Raw genomic sequence first — 10344 nt, forward strand, 5'->3', positions numbered from 1 at the left:
TCTTGCGTTGCCGCCTCCCATTCTGAGAATGGGAGTGAAACAAAAAAAAAAATCGGGACTTTTTGGAATTGCCACGGGACGCGGGACAAATTATTAAAAAGCGGGACTGTCCCGCCAAAAGCGGGACGTCTGGTCACTATATTCTTTCCCCCCCTTTTCTCTATTCCCATTTATATCAAACCCTTTTATTCCCCCTTGGTATATGTTTTGTTACATCTTCTGCTTAAACATCATCATCAATCATATCTTTATATTATAATAACAATTTGTAGATTATTCTGCATCATCCAGAGGAAAAAAAGGGGAGAACAAGCAAAGACTCGATTTAAAAAAATTTACATAATAATTTTTTCAATATCATTGTAACTAAAAATCTATCATAACCTTCAATCAACTTTTCTCATGTTAAAATCCACACTCATTACTTAAGTATTTTCTTTTTTCCCCTTCTTTTTTTCTCCTTCTTCCTCTTCAAATTTTTCACTCTCTTTATTTGTCCTGTACTTCCATCCGCTCTCCTTTTCTTCCCTTCCCCCATTTTTATCTTTTCTCCACTAGACCCTAAGTAATCTTTTGACTTTGTATTTTTTTTCCCTTTCTGCCACTCCTTGTTCCTTCTTATTTTTGCCCAATCTTATTTGTAATACTTTTCTGTTTAAAATTCTCATCTTCCTCTTGATAATTTCTTTTTTCTTATTACTAATCCCAGTGTAACCTTCTGGTTTCTCTATGCTGTTTGCTTTTTTATTTTCCCCTTCTTTATACATCTTATCATCTCTCTCTTTAAACTCATTTAAATTTTCGCCCTTATTTAAAAATTCACCATCAACATTTTTTCTTGTGTCTTCCAGTCCCATTTCTTGCTTCATGGTTTCTTTATTTGGTGTAAATTCCAGTGGTGCTCTTGCTTCCTCTGGTTCTTGTTTTCCATATGATCTTGTAATTATTCCTTTTATTTCTTGTCTAAAAGTAATATACATCTTTTTCATTTCGATTATTCCCTGTGCCATTCTGTATTTTCAAAGTTTTATTTCTTTTTATCTTCAAAGTCAAATAGCATACAGGGAAAAGCCTCCCTCTCGTTTTCTCACTAGTCTTATCGCTTCAGCAGAGGAATTTTCCACAACAAATGCTAGTCAGTGTAGTTTTCTCTTCTGCCTGAGGGTGTCTTTTTAGAATCCACAGCCTAATCAATAATTAACAAAAGTATCCATTTTGTTTCTTTTGTTTGAAGCCGCACTTTGTTCAATTTTAGCTTTTTAAGTATTCCATTTAGTTCCAATTAGTTCAATTTAAAATCAATATCCAAGTTTATTTAATTCCAATTTGCAATAGAATAGGAAAGTCAGGAGATTTCCCACGTCTTATTTCCAAATATCCAGTCTTCTTCTTCCTTTCTTCCCCCTTTCTTATATTCCAATAATAAATTTTAAAAGTCCCAAATTTTTCCAACTTTGTTTAAAAGGTTCCTTTGAATCAAGGGTGAAATGCTCCAGGTTCAGACTGGATTGCCCGATCCGGTAGCGATGGTGGCGGGTGGTTCGGAGAACCGGTAGCAAAAATCCCTGGCCCGCCCCCTGCCTCTGCTGAGCTGCACCATCAGCAGAGTTTTTTTTTACTTTTAAAAGCAATTTTTCTTCAGCCAAAAACATGCCTTTAAAAGTAAAAAAAAGCCTTTGAGGATCCCACGGCTCAGCTGAGATCGTCAGAACCCTTTAAACTTTTTTTTTAAAACAACCTTTTCAGCTGAAGAGGTTGTAAAAAAAAAGGTTTTAAAAGGCTCCTCTGGCGATCCCAGCTGAGTTCCTCTAAGAACCTTAAAAACATGTTTTCTACAAGCTCTTCAGCCGAAGAGCTTGTAGAAAACTTCCTTTTAAGAGGTTCTGGACTGTGATGAAGCACTTACCTAATTAACTGCTCCTTTCCGGCTGGGAAAGCAATGCTTTACATCAGTTGCATCAGCTAGCAACTGAAGCTGCCTGCCTGAAATCCATCTCCTTAGTCAGCAATTGCTTTATGTTGTATGTGGCATTTTGTGTGTGTGAGTCAGTTGTGTTGTGTTGTGTTGTGTGTGTGTAAAGTGTGAAAATTGGTTTTTGAGCTTTTTGTGGCTGTGTGAGGTTCCTGGATATTGCAGGGGCCATTTTGGGTGAAGTGCAGCTGCTTTTACATTGTGTGAGAGTCAGTTGTGTTGTGTTGTGTTGTGTTTGTGTAAAGTGTGAAAGTTGGTTTTTGAGCTTTTTGTGGCTGTGTGAGGTTCCTGCTTGTTGCAGGTGCCATTTTGGGTGAAGTGCAGCTGCTTTTACATTGTGTGTGAGTCAGTTGTGTTGTGTTGTGTTGTGTGTGTGTAAAGTGTGAAAGTTGGTTTTTGGTACCTCTTATTATTTTGTATACTTTATTATTTTTATTATTGTTATTGACCACGCCCACCCAGTCATCTGACCAAGTCACACCCACCAATTAAGCCACGCCCACAGAACCGGTATGGAAAATTTTTAGATTTCACTCCTGCTTTGAACCCCCTTTTTTTTTGAGGAGTCTCTGCTTTAATTTAAAAGTTCCAAGTTTTCTCAGATCTTAGGGTAATGTTTCTGTTTCTCTTAATTATATAATTTTTGTATTACTTCTTAGTTTAGCCGCTGTTCCACCGCCAATGATTTTTCCCCAAATATCAATTAAGGTATTTTCTTGTGAGTTGGTGTTCACTCACTCACCCGGCTTCGACATCTTGTTCAAATCACCACTCCTGTTAAAATTCTTTTCCAGTTGCCCCAGCTTATTGATGGCTTCCATAGCCCCCGCCCCCGCCGTTGAGTCGGAGAGCTTTTCTCTGACCTCCAAGGAACTTGCTGATTCCTCATGGTCATCTGAGGTGCCTCTCCCTCTTCATCGCCCCTACAGGACATTTCCGGTCCGAAGACCCCTTAACAGCGGTTTGTCGGCCTGGGGAATTCGCAAACCTCAGCGGAGCTCGCTCTTCCCCGTCCGTCTCGCCGGGATGCTTCCGGGTTCTCCCTTCTCTTGGCTCTTGTAGGCGTGGTTTTAGTGCAGTTTTTAATAATATTTTAATGGTTTTTTTAATCTTTTAATTATTTTTCACTTATTATAATTTGTAAACTGCCCAGAGTCACCTTGTAGGGAGATGGGCGGCATAGGAATTTAATAAATAAATAAATAAAATTAAGTCACTTTTTCAGTGCCATTGTAACTTTCAACAGTCACTAAATGAATGGTTGTAAGTCGAGAACTACCTGAAAAAAAAAGATTAAGGAACATTTATAAGCACTCAGCTCGATGGACCCAAAGCGAACTCAGAGCTTTACTGAGAGGGGAGAGGGGGGCAGATCAGGTCAAACTAACCTGACTGCCTTTTTTTTTTTTTAACTATGCCACAAATGTTGCAGATGAAGGCGGTGCTGTGGACACTGAGCACCTGGAGTTTAGTGAAGCGTTTGATTCCATTTAATGAGTTCATACAAAAATCGTACAGGCAAGAGCTTAACCACGGGGTGGTTCAGTGCATAGGAAACCAACTCAGGGACAGATCCCAGTGTTGTTGTGGTTGCTAAACAGAGACCCATCACAGGCAGCTCAGCCCCAAGTCCTGTTCTGTTCCATGTGCTTCTGAGGGTTATAACAGGGATTCCTGGGTAAGGTCTGTCTTTTTGCTAACGACACAAAGCTGTATAATAGAGTTGATGGTCCTGCGGTATTCATAGCATATAAAACAATTTGGCATTTCTGGAAAATTGGTAAAAAATGTGGAAACCGCAGTTCAATGTTTCTAAGATCCTGCAGTTGGGGAAAAAAGAATCCTCTGGCAGAATATGGTGCTTGGGGGAATCCGTGTTAGACAGAACTACAGAAGAAATGGATTTAGGGCTTCAGTCAGACCTCCTTTGGAACCCAATGCCCAATTCTGGAGACGCCACTTGAAAGAAGATACTGATAAGATAGAGACGGGCAACAAAAATGGCACAAGGTCTAAGGGACAAAGCACATCAGGAGAGACGGGAGGAACTGAATATGTATAGCCTGGAGGACAAAAACAAAAGAGGGGGGCAGAATTGAACATTTAAACATATTAAGACTGTGAATAAGGTTCTAGAAGAAGAATTTTCAATAGTGAGCAAAAATCAAGAACACTGGGGCATAACCTCAGGCTGACAGGAGGGGAGTTCAGAAGTCATGTTAGAAAGGTTGACTTCAGAAAGAGTCGTGGAAGCTTGAGAACCAATGTCCAGTAGAGATTGTGGGCCAATCGTCAGTCGCTGAGTCAAGTTCTTCCTAGTGTCGTCCTCACGGATTCTCCCCGGCTCTGCTCTTCTTGTTTCAGCGGTGAGCGGCTTCTTCTCTGCCAGCTGCATTCCAACGGCCAAGAAGGAGGGCTACCCGGCCAACCTCTGTGAGCTCTGCATTGGGGACAGCCAGGGAAATTTCAGGTGCAACGCCAGCAGCCAGGAGACATATTATGGCTACACAGGAGCCTTCAGGTAATGAGAGACAGGCGGCTTCACTTCCAGTTTTAGGAAGGAGCAAGCTTCACTCCTTGCCCTCTGGAGTAAGTCACTCCTTTCTGTCTGATCGAGTGGTATTTCAGCATGGCAAGTACCAAAATGGAGAAGTGCTGAGTTTTATCTATATTTGAATGTCAAAAATATGCAGTAGATGTTACCTATTTTTAATGCCTCTTGTACTTTGGCTACTTTCTCCCCCATCCCCACCCCCATCCCTCCCAGCTATCACCAGGCACTGTGGTTGGGAGAGAGGAGCCAGCTTCTCCTCTTCCTTGGAATAAATGGAAACATTATTCTGCAGAGAGGAGAGAAGCAGGGTGCACGGGCTGCTCTTGGGCCCCTGGTTGATCTTGGGGGGGAGGGCTAGCTTGCACCCCTGCAGCAGAGTGGCTAATGGGATTAATGATTTCTTTGCAGATGCTTAGCAGAGGGTCATGGTGATGTGGCTTTTGTCAAGCATAGTTCAGTTTTTGAAAACACCGATGGTAGGTGAGCTCTTTCATCATATGGCTGTGTTGACCGTCATGTCTGAAATGCTTCAGCCTCTCTTTCCTTCTTTCAGGGCACAATAGTGATGATTGGGCCTCAAGGCTTCGGTCTGGTGATTTCCAGCTTTTGTGCCCAAATGGTGCCCGTGCTGAAGTTAACCAGTTTGCTGGTTGTCATTGGGGTCAAGTGCCTCCTCGTGCCGTTATGGTCCACCCAGACACCAATGCCCTGGTTGTATATGGACTTCTGGATAAGGCTCAGGTAGGCTTAGCCTGAGAAGTGAGAGGAACTCATTGGCATGATGGGGCCATTTGCTTTTCTCCTTTACTTTTTAGGAAGGTTCCAGCCTGGTTGGGCGAGTCTACCGTCACTAAACCAGGCTGGGAATACCAGATGAGGGACTTTACCACTAGCTTGTTAGTTACTGTTTTTCTGCTCTAGTTTATAGAAATAGTAGACATACTGCAGGAGATAAAAATTTAACTAAATAGGTTTGATTTCTACAAAATGCCAAGGAAGCAAATATTGAAACATACTAGCTGTACTTACTCTGTGAATGCAGCCACTACAACTTTAGCAGAGCCAATTAAGCATACTGAGTAAACCCAGAGGCAATTATATAATAGGTAACCTGAATGGTAGCTGTGGTGATGTCATTTGCAAATGATAAGGCACAATAGTTCCTCTATTCTGAACCATTCAATTCCATTTAGAGTGTTTGTCTCAGTAGTGGGTTTCAAAATCCGGTGCTACAGGTTCGCTATTGATAGCGTGTGGGTGCGCTCGCTTCAGTAGCGCACATGTGCAGATCATTTTTGATGATGTCTGGGTAGGTGGGTGGGTGGAGCCTCCTGCCACTGCCACTACTGGTTTGCCCGAATCGGGGCGAACTGGGAGCAACCCACTCCTGATTTGTCTAGATGTCATCCTGAGATGCAGGGGGAAAAAATAGAATACTATAAAGAAGAGTAAAAAGAATTAAAGGGATTTGAATTAAATCCTACAAGGAGAGATCAATGAAAGTGGGTGTTTGAGGCTAAGAGGGGAAATCAGAACTTATTCTTTGCTGTGCCATATGGAACACCACCGGTGTGCTGTGATTATGGGGCTGGAAGACCCCGTTCAAGGGCACTCTGAGACCAGCATGGCCCTCTTGCCTGCCTATCAAGATTGCTGTTGTAGGAATAAAGGAAGATCCCCGTGTAAGTTGTTGCCTTGAGCCCCTGGAGAAATGGTAAGCTAGAAATGCACATACACATAGGGCCTCTGGTGGCTCAACAGACTAATGCAGTCTGTTATTAACACAGCTGCTTGCAATTACTGCAAGTTCAAGTCCCACCAGGCCCAAGGTTGACTCAGCCTTCCATTCTTTATAAGGTAGGTAAAATGAGGACCCAGATTGTTGGGGGCAATAAAAGTTGACTTTGTATATTATATACAAATGGATGAGACTATTGCTTAACACAATGTAAGCCGCCCTGAGTCTTCAGAGAAGGGCGGGATATAAATTTTAAAAAAAAATTAAAAAAAATACAATAGTCTTAGAGTGAAAGATACGAACAATGGACTTAAGCCACAGGCAACTTATTCTGATGGAAAGTTAGGACAAAGACTTAAAAGTGAACAAAAGAAGAACAATTCCCTTCCTCACCCATTATGTAAAATACCAAAGTCCATAACATGGGCCTTTTGATACATGCAGCATTTATATGGGGAAGTGCAGGAACATGAAGGATGTAGTTCAACTGTTCCAGAAGGCTAGCCACATCAGTGAGAAGGCCTGGCTGCCAGTTCCAGGGACAGAGGGCAACCGTGGAAGGCAATCCTGCACAGTCTGGAAGGAATTATCAGACAGATTCTCCTCCTTATACCTACAGAGGCTACTCTTTATCCAAGGTGTTTGGTTTTTCACAGCTGAGTAGCCATCTTGTCAATGGAGATTTCTTTCCCCACATACTATAGCAGCAGCAGATACAGACAAGGTGAAAACCACAGGGCTTATTTGTTTCAGCAGAGAATGCAATGTGGGTACTGCAACTTCTCAGCCCAGTTTAGGGTTTGGCATGCTTGGACGCTCATGCTCCCTGAGGACTGGAGCTGCCTGGGATCTGCAGTGTGTCAAAGCCTGTACTCTAGGCGAGCATGGGTGCTCCCTTTACTCTGAAGGGCAGAGGGCCCCACAGGGTCCCCAGCAGCTCCTGGCAGAGCACGACCCTGGGCAGAGGGCTTCCTAAGGGATCGCAAGTGTCTGTTAGAAAAACGCTTGTTTAACTTTCAGGATTTCTTTGGCAATGACAACAACGGGAATCGATTTAAAATGTTCAGTTCATCAGAATTCCAAAAGCAGGATTTAATCTTCAAGGATTCCACGGTTAAAATTGTGCCAGTGGGAGAGAGAAGAACGTTCGAGTCCTGGCTGGGGCAGCCGTTCCTGGACTCTTTAGAAGGGATCCTGGAATCCTCCTCCCAGTGCTCAAGAGCTGGTAAGCCCATCGTGCTGTGGGAAGCCGTCCCCCTTTCTAATTAAAAAGGAAAAAGAAATTATTTTAGGAAGACCCTTAAGTGTCTGGGCTGGTAATGTAGAGGACCTCCATTCCATTTATGGAAAGCCAGTCTGGAAAAAAATGACCCAAAAAATGACCCATGTCTCTCCCTGATTCAGGGAGTCCCTTGTTTCTTTCAACTTTTAAGGACTGAATGTGTGGGGTGTATGTAAGGTATATATATAGGTAGTAAATAGCAGGACTTACTTTTCACATGCAGCCTGTACTCCATTCTATTGCAAGCATCTGCAACAAAAAGATGCAGCAGAAACAAAGCCATTTACATGCTCAACTGCTTTCAATGTAGAGATCCATTTAGCCAAATCGGAATGCACCTTCCTGGGTGGACTTCAGGCTGACTCCCTAAATTCAGTCTAGAAAGATTGCTAATAATGCTTTTATGTCTTTATTTTTATTACGCTCCAGCAATCAAGTCTCTGAATGTGATTCTCCTCCTGATGACAATTCTGACTCTTGCAACAATTTTCACTTAGTGAGCCACAGCTCGGGTGCAACAATAAAAAATGTAACCACAAGACTTAAAATTAGGCAATCCTGGAATCAGTCAACAATTGTGGAATATTTAATTTTCTTCCCTGGCATTCTAAGAGTGAATTGATAAGATTCACATATTTTTAACTATGACATATTGAGCAAGTCAGTGACCTTCTTTGCACAAAACGCGGAGACATAATGGACTTGGACATCATATAAAATCAACAGCACTGAAGCCAGATTGTGTGGTAACAGGTATAAATCAGTGCCTTCTCTAAATTGCCTTTTCATTCCAACCGTCTCACTTGGGAGTCTGGGGGCTGCTGCTTTACTTGATACGGAGTCTGGTAAGAAAGACAAGGAGACATTCTTGGTCATACTTACATCTACTGTCTTATACATGCTTGGAAAGATTCATTACAGCATGTAACTCTCTTTGCTTGGAACACAACAACTGATGTACATGTTAAGTGACAGGAGATTCTTGTTGTGGGATTAGAAAGCATGGAGAGTACCAAGAGCAGATAGACGAGAATGGATGATCTTCCTGCCATTTCTGCTTTGGCAACACCCGTGGCACCACCAGAGACAAAAGGGCTCTCCACAAGGCCGCAGGATCCAACCTGAACAGATAAAATAGGTCTGATTGCAAGACTGTCCTCCACCGAGACATAAGGCCCTGTTTTGGATATGGCCTGTTCAATAAAGTCTTACTTGCTCACAGGAACTCTAAAACCTCGATGTATTTTGTAGATGCGAGATAGGAACATTTTTAAATAAAAATATTAAATATAACAAAAAAAAAAGAATAACAACAATAGGAAATTAAATAATGTGAGAACCAAAAAAGATAAGCTTAAAAAATTAAACAGAAAAAAGAAAAGCTATGCATTTGTACCATAGAGCTGAGTCAATTGGAGTCAGGCTGTATCCAAGCAGAATAAAATTCACAAATCAATTTTTAATTAAATTAAATTAAACCTTGATCGCATAAAATTGTATCAATCAGTTTTCCACCTTGCTGGCAGAAGCTCCTATATAGAAAGGGAATGCATGTCTTCTATTCTGCTATTAAATCGCATGTACTAGTTTTTCCATCAGAATTAAACAATTTTCATAACTCCTGTCTGCACACAATACATTCTCCATTCTTTGATAGTTTCTAAATTTTTAGATTATTATTTAGCATCATCTGGGGCTTTTATTTTTCAACACCCATTTTCAATCATGTATGTTATATCAAAAATACCATTACTGTAAAACAAGTTCCAAATTATATCCCTTCTGTTATGCTTCCAATAGAGGTTGAAATCTCAGCTTTGCTCCACATGCTCAGAAACACCCAGCAGACTGAAAATGTATGGAATTGGATTACTCTCATTATTTCCACCGACTTGCAAGTTTCCTGTCAGGCTACCTCCGACTATAAATAGGAAAGAATTCACCTTGACTTCATTTGGAATGAAAACAAGTACTTTTACTTTTACAGTCTTGATAGCAGCCAAGCAAAGTTGGAACTGAGACAAAATATGGCTAACATATCATATCCCCCCAATTGTCCCTCCTCCTCCAGGAGGTCAGGCTGGTCTGGTCCAATGCCAACTCCTTCACGGCCCCTCGTGGTAATCTTCTTCCACAGGTCTCTGGATGTCAGTCAACTTAGGAATGCAGCGTCGGTTAGAAAAGCGCGCGCTGATAACACTCAATCGTTAATCATCCCTCCCCCCTGTTATGTCAGCCGACACTCTTAATAGGCTCCTTCCCCTTACCCTGGACGGTGGTATGATACATCTCATTTCCTTAAGAGTTTATAATACAGAAATAAACATTTACATTCTATCTACTGATATAATCATTCAAAAGTATATGAAGACTGGAGTGGAGGCTGACATTCGGCCCTCCTGCAACAAGGACGTCAGTCCTAGAAAGAAAAAAGAGAAGTTAGGGTTTGTCAGGATATTTTTTATAGAATTGTGCTATCTTTTCCGATGCACAAACATCTTCTTTGTTCACCCATTCAGCTTGGGATAACGGGAAGTGTTTCCAGGAAATAAGATATTGAATTTTATTTCTATGTTTTCTTGAATCTAAGATTTCTTTTATTTCAAAGTGTTGTTCTCCCTCTATGAGAATTGGTATAGGAGGGGGTGTACGGTTAGGACGGAAAGTAGACGTGTGTTCAGGTTTCAGCAAACTCACATGGAAAACGGGGTGGATTTTCCTAAGTGTTTTTGGTAAATCTAGTTGTACCGTCACGGGGTTGATGATTTTTACTATGGGGAAAGGTCCCACATATTTGG

The 10344-nt window shown here is 41.6% G+C and overlaps 1 protein-coding gene across 1 annotated transcript in view; it reads left to right on the forward strand.

Moving 5' to 3' along the window:
* Window positions 1–8114, forward strand: part of LOC131200567 (melanotransferrin-like) — a 33246-nt gene extending 25132 nt beyond the window's left edge. The window contains exons 12-16 of the mRNA XM_058187528.1: window positions 4337–4493; window positions 4935–5002; window positions 5080–5267; window positions 7285–7489; window positions 7976–8114. Coding sequence (XP_058043511.1) covers window positions 4337–4493; window positions 4935–5002; window positions 5080–5267; window positions 7285–7489; window positions 7976–8043 — 686 coding nt within the window. The 3' untranslated portion in view covers window positions 8044–8114. The remainder of the gene's footprint in view (window positions 1–4336; window positions 4494–4934; window positions 5003–5079; window positions 5268–7284; window positions 7490–7975) is intronic.
* The last annotated feature ends 2230 nt before the right edge of the window (window positions 8115–10344 follow it).

The sequence above is a fragment of the Ahaetulla prasina genome, chromosome 6, assembly GCF_028640845.1.
Source record: "Ahaetulla prasina isolate Xishuangbanna chromosome 6, ASM2864084v1, whole genome shotgun sequence".
Taxonomy (NCBI): domain Eukaryota; kingdom Metazoa; phylum Chordata; class Lepidosauria; order Squamata; family Colubridae; genus Ahaetulla; species Ahaetulla prasina.